Raw genomic sequence first — 19285 nt, 5'->3', positions numbered from 1 at the left:
GAGATCATTACTTTTTCCTTTCTTCTGCGACTGTTGTTAATGGGCAACACAGTGCTGTAATACACCAGCCTTTTAACTTAAGGAATCCAGGTTAGGTTGTAGCTTTCTGGGAGACTGTAGCCAAATGGTGATTCAGAACACTTACGTGTTCAGGAATGGACAGAGGGATATATCCTACAGGATAGTGGGTCTGAGGGGACTATTAACCCTACAGTACAGAGAAAGCATGTTACATCACATACAGACTACCTCCTCTTTCACTGCTGTGGGCACTCTGTAAACACCACACATTCTGAGAGGATTCAATACATTGTTGTAGCAGAGAGAATTCTAAATACACATTCACAAAATTTGCCATGAACGTAGGGCAGTATCAACTTTAGCACAGTTGAATCCCAAGACATTAAAGACACAATCAGTAAGTAAAATTTCTGTAGAGAAAAAAATACTGTATATAAAAAAGCCAATGTAACACTTTTTGGAGGACTGAGAAAGGATGATATTTGCTAATGTTCCCCATTGCACCTTTAACATGATATCATTTTTTGGATAATTCATATATCAACAGAAAAAGCAAAAACGTCAAAACCAGCTAAAACACCTTTAACCATAGAAAGGGTCAGAAGTTGTTTATATGGCCAGGAAAAACTCAGAGGCATAATCCTAAAACAAGACGTCCAGTCACGTCAGTGTTAACATGCTGGTGTTCTGTTCCCTCCCCCAGGCCTTTGAGGATGTGTACATAAATAAGAGGAAGACCATCAAGATTATCCTAGAGTACGCCGACAGCGTGTTCACCTATATCTTCATCCTGGAGATGGTGCTCAAATGGGTGGCCTATGGTTGGGTCAAGTACTTCACTAACGCCTGGTGTTGGCTGGACTTCTTCATTGTGGATGTAAGTAACTTCTCCAACAGACTCTGTTACTTCCTGCCCCCTCTTAGGATTTTCCCCCTCTTCTTTTGTGTTGGTCTCTCTTTTAATATATTTTTATCTCTCTTGCTTTGTCTTCTTCATGTTCTTCTTCTCTGGCTATCTGTTGTTTCTTGCTCTTCTCTCTCTCTGTAAGAGATGATGAGCTTTAGTGTCCTCCTCCCATGTTGGATGCTGTTTCCCTTCAAGCATACTGTAGCTGTAACTAGATTACTATTTGTTCCTGATCTGAGACGATTTTGATAATAAGGGACTTGAATATCTCAAATGATGATGCTGCAGTATGGCCATTGAGCACTTATCACAGATTCTAGGTTATGAACAGGACATCAAATCATTGCCTATTGACATAGACCATTTAGCCGGCATAGCAAAACCCTGCACAGGAGAGTGTGGTAAGTTAAGCCGCCTTTTTTTAAAACCATGTCTCTCTTTATTTCCCAAACACAATTCAACACAATCATAATCGCTTTTTTGTTTTTATAATCCGTTTAAGCATCTTTGAACACTGGCTTAACACCTAACAAACCATTTTTTAAAACACTTTTAACATAGGCCAGGCCCTGTTGTTACGTCATATCCCAGCGATAATGCCTTACGCCTGGGAAGAAAACATTTCAATTTGCTCAACTTACCCCATGGCCATTGGCTCAACTTACCTCAAGGCAAACATTTTGACTATATTAGCCCACACAGCTACAAGGATGCACTTTCATGCTAGCTTAAAGAGACCCCAACTGATTTATAGAACAATCTTAAAATGATTTACTTTGGTTTAGATACAAGCATCATGAAACCTCTAACACAATACATTCATTTGACTTGTTGAAAATCAGTTTTTTGGACCTAACTTGCTTACCACTTTTCTTCCTTCAGACTCCATGAATGATGACCTCTGCTTAAATATCTGGTCAAATTATACATTTTGTGTATGGTTTCCTAGAAACAAGGGTGGCTCAACTTACCCCTTTGTCTGACTCTCTCATATGGGGGCATCTACACATATACAGTGGTGGGGGGAGTGGTGACAGGCAGGATGAGTGACGGGGACAGTCCCCCCCAAAAAATGTTTTGTTAAGGTTTACATTTCACACATCACAATGCCACACAAGCTATCTTCAGTTTTGGTGTTCCAATGTCCCCCCTTTGCTGCTGTAACAGCCTCCAATCTTCTGGGAAGGCTTTCCACAAGATATTGGAACGTTGCTGCGGGGACTTGCTTCCATTCAGCCACAAGAGCATTAGTGAGGTCAGGCACTGATGTTGGATGATTAGACCTGGCTCGGAGTCGGCGTTCCAATTCATCCCAAAGGTGTTCGGTGAGGTTGAGGTCAGGGCTCTGTACAGGCCAGTCAAGTTCTTCCACACCGATCTTGACAAACCATTTCTCTATGGACCTTGCTTTGTGCACAGGGGAATTGTCATGCTGAGTCAGGAAAGGGCCAACCCCAAACTGTTGCCATAAAGTTGGAAGCACAGAATTGTCTAGAATGTCCTTGTATGCTCTAGCATTAGGATTTCCCTTCACTGGAACTAAGAGGCCTAGCCTGAAGCATGAAAAACAGCCCCTGACCATTATTCCTCCTCCACCAAACTTTACAGTTGGCACTATGCATTGGGGCAGGTAGCGTAATCCTGGCATCCGCCAAACTAAGATTTGTCTGTCGGACTGCCAGATGGGGAAACGTGATTCATCACTCCAGAGAACGCATTTCCGTTGCTCCAGAATCCAATGGCTGTGAGCTTTACACCACTCCAGCCGATGCTTGGCATTGCGCATGGTGATTTTAGGCTTGTGTGCGGCTGCTCAGCCATGGAAACCCATTTCATGAAGCTCCCGACGAACAGTTATTGAGTTGAAGTTGCATCCAGAGGCAGTTTGGAACTCACTGGTGGAAAAAGTACTCAATTGTCATATTTGAGTAAAAGTAAAGATACCTTAACAGAAAATGACTCAAGTATTTGTATTTGTATTTATTATGGATCCCCATTAGCTGCTGCCAAAGCAGCAGCTACTCTTCCTCGGGTCCAGCAAAATTAAGGCAGTTAATAAAATGTGAAAAACATTACAATACATTCACAAATTTCACAACACACTGTGTGCCCTCAGGCCCCTCCTCCACCACTACCACATATCTACAGTACTAAATCCATGTGTATGTATAGTGTGTATGTTATCTCGTGTGTATGCATGTGTCTGTGCCAATGTTTGTATTGCTTCACTGTCCCCGCTGTTCCATAAGGTGTTTTTTTAATCAGTTTTTAAAAAATCTAATTTTACTGCTTGCATCAGTTACTTTATGTGGAATAGAGTTCCATGTAGTCAAGGCTCTATGTAGTACTGTGTGCCTCCCACAGTCTGTTCTGGACTTGGGGACTGTGAAGAGACCGCTTGTGGCATGTCTTGTGGGGTATACATGGGTGTCCGAGCTGTGTGCCAGTAGTTTAGACAGACAGCTCGGTGCATTCAACATGTCAATACCTCTCATAAATAAAAGTAGTGATGAAGTCAATCTCTCCTCCACTTTCAGCCAGGAGAGATTGACATGCATATTATTAATATTAGCTCTCTGTGTACATCCAAGGGCCAGCCATGCTGCCCTGTTCTGAGCCAATTGTAAAGTCCGTTTTTGTGGCACCTGACCACACGACTGAACAGTAGTCAAGGTGCAACAAAACTAGGGCCTGTACTACCTGCCTTGTTGATAGTGTTGTTAAGAAGGCAGAGCATCGCTTTATTATAGACAGACTTCTCCCCATCTTAGCTACTACTGCATCAATATGTTTTGACCATGACAGTTTACAATCTAGGGTTACTCCAAGCAGTTCAGTCATCTCAACTTACTCAATTTCCACATTAATTATTACAATATTTAGTTGAGGTTTAGGGTTTAGTGAGTGTTTTGTTCCAAATACAATGCTTTTAGTTTTAGATATATTTAGGGCTAACTTATTCCTTGCCTCCCACTCTGAAACTAACTGCAGCTCTTTGTTGAGTGTTGCAGTCATTTCAGTCGCTGTAGTAGCTGACGTGTATATTGTTGAGTCATCCGCATACATAGACACACTGGCTTTACTCAGTCAGTGGCATGTCGTCAGTAAAAATTGAAAAAAGCAAGGGGCCTAAACAGCTACCCTGGGGAATTCCTGAATCTAACTATATTGTATTTGACGTTTTAACCGCTAGGCTTCCATGTGGGAGTGTGCGTGTGTGTTTGTGTGTTCCTGCCTGTGTATTGTGGGTTACGCAGAAGGTGCATGTCTCTCTCCTCAGTTTCTCCTTGCAGAGCCAGAGGAAGGAGGCATGGTGGCCACGCCCCACCTTTTCCTACAGGGGGCGTCAAGCTGACAGAGGCTGAAGGTGACCATCACCCCAAAGAACAATGACAGTGTAGTAGCCTAAAGGACAGTGGAAGCTTTAGCGTGCCATTAGAAAGCCAGGGGACATACATGGACAAAGGCTGTGTGTATATGTGATAGAGATTATTTAAATATAACATCTACAAAAGCTTTCCTCTTTGAGAAAAAGAAACCCATTGCAAAGAAGAACATAGTGTCATGGGTAGTACTCAGTACGTTACAAATATATTTAACATACAGTCTCATGAATGAGTGAAACCGAAAGATCAGCTCATTCTCAAACACAGCCTTTGTAAACAGTTCCCAGAAGAGAGAACGTCTGTCCCTCCAGAGCTGTGACAAAGTACCATATTTGTCATTGGTAGACTTTAAATATGTTTTAGACATGATTTTTGCAAATCGTTTCGAATGAAACTGTTCCATTTCTCAAAGGCCATCCAACAGCCCCCCCCCCCCCCCCCCCCCCCCCCCCCCCCCGCCAGTATCACATTATCATGGATGGTCATGAGAGACAGAGGGGAAGTGAGCTCAAGTTTTCTAACAGGTGTGGTGTCCCATGGTCTCTTTGCCTCTCTGGCTCCTTGCTCCTCTCTGTCCTGTAACTACTCTACATCTTGGGTCCCTTGGGTCTCCTTATGTAGGCTATGGCTCCCTCATGAGTACAATCTTTGGTCTAGAATAGAATGAACTGAAATGTGAGTATGAGATGGCTCAGGCATGTGCACATTCAACCTGTACCTTCTCTCGCAGGTACCTGTAACAGTGTCTCTCTTTAAATTAAAAGGGATGTTGAACTGCAGTCGAAAGGCTTGGGGGCTGGTGGTTGAGAGGCCAGGGTAAGGTTCTTGTGGTTTTGTCTCGGGACTCTCCCTTTCACAGGTTGTCCTCTCTCCTACTCGTCCCCACAACTGCCCTCACCTTCCTGGCTCCCATTCTCCATTCTTATACTCAACTGGTACTTTGTGAATAGTGTGCGTGTACTGTGTCATATTGAGTTAATATTTTATATCTCCTCTCAAATGTCCCCTGTTTGATTAGGCTACCTCTTTTTCTCTCTTCCCTTATTTTCCCCTCTTTTTCTGTCAACCACATGTTTCTAACCAGGTATACTGTAAAGCCTTTTTTCAAGCTTCACCTGCCTTACAAACTAAAACAAAACAAACTCCCTAAATATCCAGAAAAAATTGGGGCATCTACTATTCCTTGAACTCTTTTAACCGCTGCTAAACTTTACTCTCTTTATATACAGTTTGTGTACATATTGGTACATATGCATACATGTATAAACATGCATATATATGTATAAATATCTATATGTGTTATTACTTTTCTCCAGCAAATTGGTCCATCTATCTCTGTTACCAATTCTAACTGTTTGGACCCTCTCTCTTCCTCTCTCTCTCTGTGTATAGGTGTCTATAATCACTCTTATAGCTAATGCGATGGGCTACTCCGATCTAGGGCCCGTTAAATCACTACGGACATTGAGGGCCTTGAGGCCCCTTAGGGCCCTGTCTCGTTTTGAAGGGATGAGGGTAAGATCTAAAACACCAGGCAGCTGGTCCATCTGCATGTCCATTCATTAGTTACAGAACCAATGCATGCTATAATGAACTAGAAAGCAAAAATAATGTTAGAAAAGCCAAATGGGGCATTTAAGAAATAAAAATATGAAATTTAACACAATTCTGTCCAAAGGAAAATGCATGCAAAATACTACACATGCTCATCTATGACACGCTATTTGCATGAAAAGATAATTTCAGAAAGTCATGATGCAGCTGATATGAAAGCAATGATTATCTCAAATATGAATAAACTATGCATTTGAAAGCAATTTCAGGTTAATTGTAATGTTAAAATGTTGATTGGTTAAAACGGCAATATGTTGCAACGCTGCCTCATCACAATGTCAAAACAGAGTATATATGTGGAACTTATGAAAGAAGACTGGAGAATGAAGTCACTCATCCCATATGAATGAGATATCATTTTTAACTGAAACTGGCCATCTATTGTACTTATTTTAGAGCCTTCACTTCTACTATCGAGAGCTTTCAAGCAAGAGATCCTTCCTGTACCCTGTTCCTTCATCTACTGTTTCACACGTCTCACTCAAACATTCCAATGTAACACATGATTTACAAGAATCACCCTAGCAAACATGACCCCATTGGCCCCATGTGGGTATTCAGTGGGCAAGTTGGGCATGGGCTAGCCCACACCAGCCCAAACCAGGCTAGCCCACACCAGCCCAAACCAGGCTAGCCCACACCAGCCCAAACCGGGCTAGCCCACACCAGCCCAAACCGGGTTAGCCCACACCAGCCCAAACCGGGCTAGCCCACACCAGCCCAAACCGGGCTAGCCCACACCAGCCCAAACCGGGCTAGCCCACACCAGCCCAAACCGGGTTAGCCCACACCAGCCCAAACCGGGCTAGCCCACACCAGCCCAAACCGGGCTAGCCCACACCAGCCCAAACCGGGTTAGCCCACAGCAACCCAAACCAGGCTAGCCCACACCAGCCCAAACCAGGCTAGCCCACACCAGCCCAAACCAGGCTAGACCACACGAATCCCTCACTAGCCCTACATCACAGAGTTTTCAAACCCAGAGGCCAAACAGGCCAATACTTCTGGGAATGCCTCTCGACACAGGCTCGACAGACCAGACCGGGGTTTGGGATGTCAATGAGAGAAGTGAAAAATTCATCCTTAGTTGTTCATTTTTTTTAATCAATTTCTAAAAAACGTATTAAAGTAGCTGAACATCCTTGTAGAAGTGACAAACTGACACAAAGTGTTGGTCAAAAATAACTTTATTTCGAAGGAGTGCCTTTGATTTGATGGCCTGCACATGCGCAGTTTGGCGCATGTGCCAAACTGTTTCTGTGCATGAGTTTAGCTAGGGGATTTCTATTGGAGAAGCTGTTTCTGGGCATCTTCGTACTGAACCATCTTTGCCGAAATGGGCTAGCCATCACCAGCCCAACACAGGCCAGCCTTCACCAGCTCAACACAGGCCAGCCTTCACCAGCTCAACACAGGCCAGCCTTCACCAGCTCAACACAGGCTAGCCCACACCAGCTCAACACAGGCTAGCCCAACACAGGCTAGCCATCACCAACCCAACACAGGCTTGCACACAACAAATCCCACACCAACCCAATGTGGGTTAGCCCAGCATGGGCATTCCCACACCAAGCCCACACCAAGCCCAGCACGGTCTAGCCCACACCAAGCCCAGCACGGTCTAGCCCACACCAAGCCCAGCACGGTCTAGCCCACACCAAGCCCAGCACGGTCTAGCCCACACCAAGTCCAGCACGGTCTAGCCCACACCAAGCCCAGCACTGTCTAGCCCACACCAAGCCCAGCACGGGCCAGCCCACACCAAGCCCAGCACGGGCCAGCCCACACCAAGCCCAGCACGGTCTAGCCCACACCAAGCCCAGCACGGTCTAGCCCACACCAAGCCCAGCACGGTCTAGCCCACACCAAGCCCAGCACGGTCTAGCCCACACCAGCTACTTCATAACGTAGAGGCGGGGGCTCATTCAAATATTTGTGGGTGTGGTGTGCACAGTTATTTTTGTGCAACCATTACTGAGTGTCATTCCAGTTTAAGGATTGCATTATATGATGCCCCCAGAAAAGTATTGACTTGTACACTGCCAATGAAGAAGTGTTTAAAAAAAACTTAAATAAGTGCATGTGGCATATAAGAAACTTAACAGTTTCTCTTGTAAAAAATATATGTATGATAGTAACAACTTGGTTGTCTACAATGTAACACATTTGCTAAATACCTTTAAGGTTGGAATATTATAAAATGTATTTAAAGCTACAAATTGTAGATTTTTAGGCGACCCGACCAAATTTACTGAGAAATGTGAGTTATAGATCTTTAATTCCCGTTGAAAGCAAGTCTAAGAAGAGGTAGATATGTTCTATGTGTGCTATTTCTATGCTTCCCTTTCTGAACTTTCGGTTTTGTACATCAGCTGAATTTCCAATATTTTTGGTTATGGAAAATATAGTTCACAGCGGTTTAGATGGTACAATGACTCGCTATCCAATAACTGCTTGTTTTGTCACATAAACTGAAGTTAGGCTAACTATTAGAATTTTAGCAACCAGGAAATGGCGGCGCGATTTCTGCATAGTGCACCTTTAAGTAAATAAGCTACATTTGAATAAATACCTGCCCTGGGGCCAATGTGGAGCCGATGAGCAAAAGCACATTGGCTCAGTTTGGGCAGTACAGGGGGCCAATAGCTTAGCCTGCATAGGGCCCACATCGTGCCAATGTGGTCATGTTTGCTGTTACCAGTATCCAGTAAGCACCATTATAGAAAACAGAACATGTAAGCTGAGCCATTGGGCAGGGCTTATTTGTTGAAGCTTTGGCACATGACACCTACACCAAATGAGATGCATAGTAGCATTTCTCACAGTTTAATTATTTATTTAACTAGGCAAGTCAGTTAAGAACAAATTCTTACTTACAATGACAGCCTAGGAACAGTGGGTTAACTGCCTTGTTCAGGGGCAGAACGACAGATTTGTACCTTGGGGATTTGAACTTGCAACCTTTCAGTTACTAGCCCAATGCTCTAACCACTAGGCTACCCTGCCGCCCCAATATACCATAGTCTCTTATTGGTTTTAAGTTTCAGGTAGTATCATCAGTCAATTTCCTGTGAAGGATTTTACCACTGGTTGTTATTCTTGAAAATGTTGGTCTTGTCTCCTCTCCAACTTGTAATTCCTCCACAACCTCCAATATGTACAATTCAGATCTGTCTACTGTTCTCCCCACATCCCTAGTTATGTCATGTCACCAGAGTTTGGTGAAGTACTGTATATCAAGCATCAGAATTAGTGTTTCTGTCTGGACTTCATCTGGCTGTTGCATTGTGTTGCAGAATATATTTATTATATCTGTTTCACTGAACCTGCATTGCAGCGTGATTTGAACTTTAAAGGCAATGTTCCTGTGTTAGAGGAGACTGCATTCACGGAATGTCAGCTTACTCGGAAAATACCTTTAAATGATCTGTCTTGCAATCTGTAAAGCTTCAGCGATACAGTTTGAATAGAGCCCTCAGCCTCCATAATACAGGATCATTGTGCTATTATTTGACTGATAATGCCTGAAATATGAACATGCTAGCAATGCACATATGCCAGAGAGCCATGTTTCCCTTGTTGACAATAACAGAAAAACAACAACCACTGACAGTAGTAGGCGTTGTTTTTTTATATTGATAAGGTAAACTCATAACATCTTCACAGAATTTAGCAGGCCTAGTTATGAAGAGGGAACCAGGTACATCTTCACATCATTATGATGTCCATTTAATGAGGTTAGCTCCCTAGTCTACTCATCAAATTAAATTGTATTTGTCACATTCACCTTACAGCGAAATGCTTACTTACAAGCCCTTAACCAACATGCAGTTTTAAGAAAATACCTGAAAGAAAGTAAGAGATAAGAATAACACGATTAAAGAGCAGCAGTAAATAACAATAGCGGGGCTGTATACAGGGGGTACCGGTACAGAGTCAATGTGCAGGGGCACCTGTATCGAGGTAATTGAGGTAATATGTACATGTAGGTAGAGTTATTAAAGTGACTATGCATAGATAATAACAAGAGAGTAGCAGCAGTATTCCGGGGGGGGGGGGGGGGGTAGCCATTATTCTGGGTAGCCATTTGATTAGCTATTCAGTAGTCTTTTGGCTTGGGGGTAGAAGCTACTTAGGAGCCTCTTGGGCCTAGACTTGGCGCTCCGGTATCGCTTGCCGTGCAGTAACTAGGTGTGTGTTTAGTTGTCTTTTGCCATAACCACAACATGTTCTGAGGGAAACCTTCAGCAAAGTCCACTCATCTCAGTTCTGATTGTCTTGTCAAGGTGGGAACATGGCTGTGTACATGTGCCTGTATGACTGTGCATGCCAGGCTCAGCTTAGCTGTCTGTCTGAGAGCTGCTGGGTGTCCTGCATTAAAACATCCAATGTACATCGTCAGAGCATTCCACGGTGTGCTGCTGCTGACACCGCCACAACCTATCCAGGCACCTTTACTTCTAAGAGTGTACTCATTAAAGGTTTCAAATAGGTACACCATAAATGGGACCTCAAAGTATTCACTGTACTTCACCCATTTTTTTTATTGTCACTTACACGAGATAGATGCAGTGAAATGTGTTGTTTTATAGGGTCACCCATAGTACAGTGACTCTGGCACAAATTAGAGCCTTGCTCAAGGGCGCATCGACAGATTTTTCACCTTGTCAACTCAGGTATTCAAACCAGCAATAGCAATAACCTTTCGGTTACTGGTCCAACGCTCTAAACACAGGCTACCTGCCGCCCCATTTTAACACCAGTATACCTCATTGGTGACGTCAGTTGCATATGATAGAGTAATAGCAACATATAAGTGATAGTCAAGATAAACCAAACTGATGTGCAGATCACATAAGGTATATGACCTTTATCTCTGAGAGGGAGGGTTTATGTTTGCATATATGAGTTGTATCTCATGCTGCTCCTGTTTCCTTGGTTACGTGTGTAGGTGGTGGTGAATGCCTTGGTTGGAGCCATCCCCTCCATCATGAACGTGCTGCTGGTGTGCCTCATCTTCTGGCTCATCTTCAGTATCATGGGGGTCAACCTGTTTGCAGGGAAGTATTACTACTGCTTCAACGAGACCTCAGAGGAAAACTTTAAACCCGACGTCGTCAACAACAAGACTGAGTGCTTTGCACTAATCAACGCAAATTACAGTGAGGTCAGGTGGAAGAATGTCAAAATTAACTTTGACAATGTGGCTGCAGGATACCTGGCACTTCTACAAGTGGTGAGTTCAAGGTCTTTCCTATCAATGTTTTGACTTTTAACTAATTTTGCCCTCCCACTGTGGAGGTCAAAGTTGATTGGACATTGAACAGTACTTAGACTGCAGGATTCAATTCTCATATTTTTCAATCAATGGCTTCTTACTGTACCTCTATCTCCTTCATCTTGTAATTTTCCTCCTTCTTCTTTAACACCTCATTCTAATGTTCCTCTCTTTCTGCTTTACCTTCATTCTTCTTCCTCATGTTTCTTTTCCCTGTTTTCTCACATGACTTTATATAACCCCTCTCTCACAGGCCACGTTTAAAGGCTGGATGGACATAATGTATGCGGCCATTGATTCTCGGAAGGTAAGCCTACACTTGTATGAGATTTGTCTCCCTTTTGTTTGGTGGTTGGTATTGTGTGAACAGATGTAACATGTTCCAGAAGAACCTACCAATACTAACTTGTAGCGAAAAGGGCTTTTGAACCCACAACTTGCAATGTAATGAGGGACAATTTGGAGCTTGAATGTCTTTTTCCTGCTCTCTGTAGGTCGAGGACCAGCCGATCTATGAAGACAACATCTACATGTATATCTACTTTGTTGCCTTCATCATCTTTGGCTCTTTCTTTACCCTCAATCTCTTCATTGGTGTCATCATTGACAACTTTAACCAGCAAAAGAAAAAGATAAGACCTATTTTCCTTATTCCATGGACCTGTTGATAAGATAAAACTAGCTTAAGAAGAGGTTCCCACATTCTTTGGCTCAACAAGGTTGTAACCAGATGTTTTCTTGTCTCCCTTTACTTTGGAGGTCAGGATATATTCATGACAGAAGAGCAGAAGAAATACCACACTGCCATGAAAAAACTTGGCTCAAAAAAACCACAAAAACCTATTCCGAGACCACTGGTGAGTCTCTTCCTATGGTTCCTTTAGCCTAAGGGCTGCTTTGGGGAGGGGTAAATTAGGAGTTCTAATGAAGGTAACATTCAAAAGACATGTCAAACTAAACTTTACTAACCAACATACCTTCCAAAATGTACCCTAACAAAATGTGCCTTGCTTTGATTTGTTAAATCTACTAACTCTCTTTATCTTTCCTCCATAATGTTTTCTCTTTTCTCTCAGAATAACTTTCAGGGCCTGGTATTTGACTTCGTAACGCAGCAGGTCTTTGATATATCTATTATGATGTTGATCTGCCTCAACATGGTGACCATGATGGTGGAGACGGACGATCAGTCAGAAGATACCGACACTATTCTCTACTGGGTCAACTTCGTCTTCATCGTTGCCTTTACAACCGAGTTTGTGTTAAAGCTCTTTGCCCTTCGCCACTACTACTTCACCATTGGGTGGAACATCTTTGACGTGGTCGTGGTCATTCTCTCAATTGTTGGTCAGTAGTGATTTCATCCCTTTCCTCCTACATGCAGTTGCCTATTGTCTTATATGCCTGGTATTTGAGTGCTAGAACTTGAGTTGCTGTTTTAATTGCTAGAAATGGATTGCTCTATTTTCTATCAAAAATATTCTGTGTAGAAATACACAATTATGACATTTAAGGCTTTGGGAAAGTGAGATCATATGTTAACATCTCCCCCTAGTGGCCTAACAGTCACAGGACAGTTTGTATTATTTTAAAATATCTTCATGACAATGTTATGGATTTAAGGAAACATACTAAAAGAATTGCAGAACATACCAGCAATAATACATTTCTCCCTATCCTCTTCTGTCTGCTTCTCTATCCAGGCATGTTCCTCGCAGACATCATTGAGAAGTACTTTGTCTCTCCAACCCTCTTCAGGGTGATCCGACTGGCTCGAATCGGCAGAATCCTGCGTCTGATCAAAGGGGCCAAGGGCATTCGGACTCTACTGTTTGCCCTGATGATGTCACTTCCTGCTCTGTTCAACATCGGGTTGTTACTCTTCCTGGTTATGTTCATCTTCTCTATTTTTGGCATGTCTAACTTTGGCTATGTCAAGCATGGGGCAGGAATCGACGACATGTACAACTTTGAGACATTTGGCAACAGCATGATCTGCCTGTTTATGATCACTACGTCTGCCGGCTGGGACGGTTTGTTGTTACCCATTCTCAACTACCCCCCAGACTGTGACCCACAACTGGAGAACCCAGGTGCACCGAATACAGGCGACTGCGGCAATCCCTCGGTAGGGATTTTCTTCTTCGTCATGTACATTATTGTCTCTTTCCTAATTGTGGTCAACATGTACATTGCCATTATCCTTGAAAACTTTGGCGTCGCAACTGAAGAGAGTGCTGACCCGCTCAGCGAAGACGACTTCACGACCTTCTACGAAATATGGGAGAAGTTCGACCCAGACGCCTCGCAGTTCATCACCTATGGCAAGCTTGGTGACTTTGCAGACTACCTAGAGCACCCGCTCCGTGTTCCAAAGCCCAACACCATAGAGCTGATCTCCATGGACTTGCCCATGGTGAGCGGGGACCGGATCCACTGCCTCGACATTCTGTTTGCATTCACCAAGCGGGTACTAGGCGATACCGGAGAGCTGGACATGCTGAGGGATCAAATGGAACAGCGCTTTATAGCGGCGAACCCGTCCAAAGTGTCTTATGAGCCCATTACCACTACTCTGAGGCGCAAGCAGGAGGACGTGTCGGCCAAAATCATCCAGCAGGCCTACCGAAACTACCTGGCTAGACGTGGCTTCAAATGCAAGCGCAGACCGGCCAATAACAATAATGTAAAGAATGGTGGGACGAATCCGGAAAAGGAAAAGAAGGAGGGCACGCCCTCCACTGCCTCTCTCCCCTCCTATGACAGTGTAACCAAACCTGACAAGGAAAAACAGGATGAGAACGAAGGAAAGGCAGGGAGGAAGGAGAAGGGCAGAAACCAAAAATCCGTCAGGGAATCTAAGTGTTAGAATATTGGAATAATAATAACAGTAATAACAATAATAATTATAATAATGTAACTTCAAGCAAAGCGAGAGGAAACCATCTAACCCACACAGATGTACAGATTATTTCATTTGCAAGAAAGAAAAATAATAATATTAATAATTTTGTTTAAAGACTTCATACTATCGATGCAGAGTGAAGCAGCTCCGTCTCTTACAGCTTACAGAGACATGAACTTGATTTAAACCAAACATAATCAGCGTACTGTGTGACATTGTTGCATCTAGACTACTGATCTTAACAAAATGAAATGAAAAACAGACAAAATATGAAAGAAATGGGCAGTTCCCTGACTGGTGGACTACACATAAGGAACAGAACTTTTCACTAAGAGGAATGAATGAGAAACGCTGATAAGGGATCTAATGTGTGGGATTCCCGCCAGCAATGGATTCCCATGGAAATACAGAGCTATGCAGGAAAAACATGGAAATACTGCTCGACTTGAAGAATCACCTTCGAAAAGCAGTCAGAAGGGACTCTGTATCATTGAATTTAGTCATTCATGGAGCACATTTATGTACATTATCAGTCTATATGAACAAACAGAAGAACAGCTGAGGAGAGAAAGACAAAAACCCATAGTAGCCTAAAGTAAGGGTTTCCATTTGGGTTGTTAATGCTGAATATAGTATCTCCACATAATTTGAGCGGCAAAAAAAGGTTAAAAAAAAACAACAATCAACAATTTTCCCATGTCACATAACTCTTCCTCACCTTCTATCTTTGTTATACCCACATCAAAAGGCTTTTACTACATGGGCTTTCACACCAATTTGTTAAGGGGCTGTTGATTAGGGAGTCATCTTGGGCCAAGGGCTTACATTTACTCAGTCATATTTCCAAACAAATACATAAATAATTGTGCTTGTTCAATGCATAGAAATGACTTGCATGATGGCATGTTTTGATCAGAAATCTTGCATGAATAATCATAGTCCACAAGACACTAATACTCAGACCACAACAGTGGCTCGACCATAGGTTTGAGGTTGTCCACTGTCAAAAATTCAACGTTAGAAGTAAATCATTAGTATTATGATGATAAACTTTGTGTGGAATGAATACCAACATTGTGGATTGTATGAGGAGAAATACAAAATGTTATTGCTGCTATGGGATGCAGAAGAGAAGCGAATGGATGTCTGTGTGTATGTATTATTGAGTGGATTTGGTGGATCGTTTTAAATCTTAAACAGCTTATATATCATTTGAATGCAGCAATATCACATACCTAATCGACCATGCCATCTGCCTTTGTTTTTGTGTTGGATGAGGGCATTGTGGGAGTTTCTAAGTGTGCAGGGAATTGATGTAGCAAGGTGGTTTCCATTTCTGTTTTTTTCTCTAAGGACAACTTAGACTGTTCTACAAGGTTTAAGTGTAGAAAGAATGTTGTATTTCTGTTTCCAATAACTGCTGTTTTATTTCCTTATCATGTGCTGATTCATTTGTACATGTTGTTATGGTTATCTAGTCTGTATAATTTTAACATGTATTTTCAGCCATTTCTTTAATGTGGTTGAGAGAGTTAATCTTGTGCTAGGAGATTAGAGAAAAACTGAAATTGGTGTATGTGGATAATCTGTGGAGAAGCCTTGTTGCTCATCATCACCCCTTGTCCTTGGAATGGGAGTGGGTGAACAGTACCCCCTGCTGCCTATTCTGATTTTTGCTGTCATTGTTAGACAGAGATCCTAGAACTGTACGCAATGCTTGAAGAGTTCACCCCTTTATCTCAGGAGATATTACAGATGTATTATAATGAGCTCTGCAACTAAATGCAAGTGAATGTGATGAGAGTATTTATGAAACACTTTTTCCTATGATTTTGTGTGATGTTATGCCACCTTATTGGACAATGGTCTCGGCTGGCAATAGCTAGGGCAGCCAGTCTATCAGGGGCCACTTTAGAGCTTCCTGTAAAAGACATTTAGAAATATAGGGCTAGAAGCATCTCAGTGAAAAAGCAACATTTCGCTCGCTTGTAAGGGCAGCGTTTGTATCAATAGTAAATTATATTAGTGGTTGTGCAGCTATGGATTTAGGTTAGATCTGAATAAAATACAACAATAACAATAGTACTGCTCACCCCAATATCAGTCATAGGTACTTAGGAAACAATGTGAGGAGATGTCATGAAAGGGAAAATGGATATGTTAGTTTGAGCAGAACACTAAATTCTATGAGAGGCAAAACAGGTATGTGAGCACTAGAGAGCAGGCCCCATAATTCTATATTTGAGAAAAATGTGCTCCAAAACCTCTCATCAGCCATTTACTCCACTTATCTAGCAAGTATATCTCGTAACAAATACCAAATAATGAACAGAGCACTTGATGCATTGTAAAGGTACTGTGAGCCGTAACACGTTAAGAAGACACCCAAGCTTTTGCACTTCCTGTTGTGCAGTGATGTCACTACCTTCCTGTTTATGAATAAATCCCCAATTCCCTTCTCAAGTTCTATGGTCTAGTTGCTGCATGAGATCTCCAAAATCAGTGTGGGTGTTAAGTTGAACCAAATAAAACTCTGAATGATAAGCATAAAAGCAACTGCTGTCCATTTTTCTCCATCCCCATCAAGGATATACATGTATAAATGTATAAACAGAAAAATGTAAAAACCTTACATCAATCTGAAAAACAAAATGAGAAAAAATTATGTACAGTTCAGGCTGTGTTGTAAACGGCACAAATTGCTGAAAAGTTAAGAATGAACTTTTTAAGAGACTATAAATAATGTAATATATCATTTTATTTTATGCGTGCATGCATGCGTAGTTTTTGTAAATACAGAAATACTTAAACTACTGCTATTAATCTAATATGAATAACCGTAAATAGAATGGCTTCCAGCTGACACCCCTTGTCACACTTGTTAGACTCTGACACATTTGTTAGGTGGAGTAGATTTTTGGAGTCACTTTTCACATTAAAAAAAGGGAGTAAATAGAAAATCTATATTAAAAAGAAAAAACAATATAAAAATCAATACATATATAGAGCTATACACACACACACACACACAGAATATATAATATATATTCTAATATATATATGTCCTCGACTCTCCCTTCCGCTCCTTGTACTGAGGAGAATGCAGTGCAACAGACTGTAATAACTCCCATTTCTTTTTTGTGTGCAATATGTTCAGTGAATGACCAAAACTCTGGCCTGCCCAGGATCTCTATGTACTGGGGAACAGCGTACAATGGCTGCTTGCTGAGGATTGTGTAGCCTGCATTGGTGAGAGGATTGCACTACCAGCACACCCTTTTATACATGTATGAAGATGTCTTGCCCACAACTTCTCCCACCTCTTCCCGCTGAATATAAACACACAAACACATACATACTGTACACACACACGCTCTCCACCCTGAGACAAGCCGGCGCTGGCCGGTCATTATGCCCCAGTATCCTGAGCCTCAGGTCGCCTTGTGTGACAGCTTTTTACTTGTTTTAGCTCTGACCTTCCTCCAGGTTCCCCCTAAACACACCAGTGCAGTTTGGATTTATTGTTATTTTCTAAACAATGCATCTGATAATTTCAAGGTTTATTGTTTTTGTTATTTCTATTTGTTTCTTGGTGCAATATCTCTTAATGGCATGTGCCTTTTAGCTGCCTTTTTAGACTTTACAATACATCAGTAAAAAGGATATATCCAAACCCATTGGTTTAGTGAATCAAAATGGAGAGAAAACATCACCTAGACTAGATCAACAGAACTAACATCTTATATTAATCTATTGCAAGTGCTCTCTCTGTATTCTGTTCACTCTCTCTGTATTCTGTTCACTCTCTCTGTATTCTGTTCACTGATCATTTAGCTGGTGAGAGAGCTTGCCTTCTGTTTTACACTTGGGTTCAATTCTGGTGTGGATTTATGAAATGATTTATGTAGCCTTTATTTTGTAGCATGACTGAGACCTGTTATTTGTTGGGGGTTTTTTGTTGCCAAAATATTTTCTTTAAGCTTTTTGAGTGTCATTGTTATCTCTTGCCACTAATACAGTCAGAGAGAGGACAGTGTTGCACAACCACTTGGGACTAAGTGAGAATCAGTGAAAGATTGTCTTCATTTGAGCACGAATCCATTTCCAAACAATAAAGCAGCCTTCCAGTTATGCTTCATAGTGGCGTCTTTTTTTTCTAGAATATGATTAACTACAATTTACGTATATACATGAGAGGAAAAAGTTTCTCATTTGGTTTCATCACAGACTTTAAAACTAATATCAGTGTAGATTTACAGTAATAAACAGAAAGACTAGTCATCTGAAATCACAGGAAGGTCAGTGGTGGACCTTGTCTGCAAGCATCTAACCAGTAACTGGCCATATCTTTATTAAAAGGATAGTACCTCAAGTAGCACAGCATTATGTGGTGTGGTGTGCTGTGTGGTGCAGTAGAGTGAACTGAGATGAGGGCAGATGTGTGTGAAGTGGCCCACTGAATGAGAGAGGGAAGGAAAGACAGAGGGTAAAACTGTGCTGCAGTGCAGATAGATGAATGCAGTGGCCTGGGCTGAGTCAGCAGTAGCCTGCTCTCAATACTGTAGTGTTCTGTAGACCTCCCTCCCTCCCTGTCCCACAACCAACTGCACACGAGGGGAAGGGGAAGGAAGTAAGAGAGGAAAAAATACATGAGCAGTAGGAAGACAGAGAGAGAGGAGATGCTGGGATTTATTAATGTGAAAAATGTATGCTATGTATTTCAATGTAAAAAATACCTGGGCATATCTAAGCTGATATGTGAATGCGCAATTGTAGACTCCTAAATCATACACACAAACATACATTTTGTAATAGACTCATATGTTATTCTAGTTTAAAGTGGCACCGTGCCCTGCTCCTTATCTTTCTCTCCTTCCCCATCCATATGTTCTTGTTCTCTACGCATTTAATAAATAGAAAGCCTAACCAGCACCTGGGGTGGATCGGGGAGGGGTCAGGGTTGAAAATAGGGGCCTATAAATCACAACATAGGACAATTGTGTAGGAGAGCAGGAGGGTGTGTGTGTGTGCATCCCAACAGGCACCATATCCCCTATATAGTGCACTACTGTTGTCCAGAGCCCTATATGGGCCATGGTCAAAAGAAGCGCCCTATATAAGGAAAATATCTTATCTGAAGAAAAACAGTTTGCAGAACTACTAAAGAATGTTCA

At 42.1% G+C, this 19285-nt stretch overlaps 1 protein-coding gene across 13 annotated transcripts in view; it reads left to right on the top strand.

Moving 5' to 3' along the window:
* LOC115150512 (sodium channel protein type 8 subunit alpha-like) overlaps positions 1–18242 on the top strand; it is a 123019-nt gene extending 104777 nt beyond the window's left edge. For 10 of the 13 annotated variants that reach the window (XM_029693887.1, XM_029693886.1, XM_029693882.1 and 7 more), the window contains 8 exons: positions 725–898; positions 5707–5829; positions 10880–11164; positions 11460–11513; positions 11701–11838; positions 11959–12063; positions 12283–12553; positions 12910–18242. In XM_029693887.1, coding sequence (XP_029549747.1) covers positions 725–898; positions 5707–5829; positions 10880–11164; positions 11460–11513; positions 11701–11838; positions 11959–12063; positions 12283–12553; positions 12910–14075 — 2316 coding nt within the window. In that variant the 3' untranslated portion in view covers positions 14076–18242. The remainder of the gene's footprint in view (positions 1–724; positions 899–5706; positions 5830–10879; positions 11165–11459; positions 11514–11700; positions 11839–11958; positions 12064–12282; positions 12554–12909) is intronic. The other 3 variants (XM_029693896.1, XM_029693889.1, XM_029693895.1) reach the window with 1 other exon arrangement.
* The last annotated feature ends 1043 nt before the right edge of the window (positions 18243–19285 follow it).

This window comes from Salmo trutta, chromosome 16, assembly GCF_901001165.1.
Source record: "Salmo trutta chromosome 16, fSalTru1.1, whole genome shotgun sequence".
Taxonomy (NCBI): Eukaryota; Metazoa; Chordata; class Actinopteri; order Salmoniformes; family Salmonidae; genus Salmo; species Salmo trutta.
Note: the sequence above shows the minus strand (reverse complement) of the source record. Positions and strands in the feature narration are given on the sequence as shown.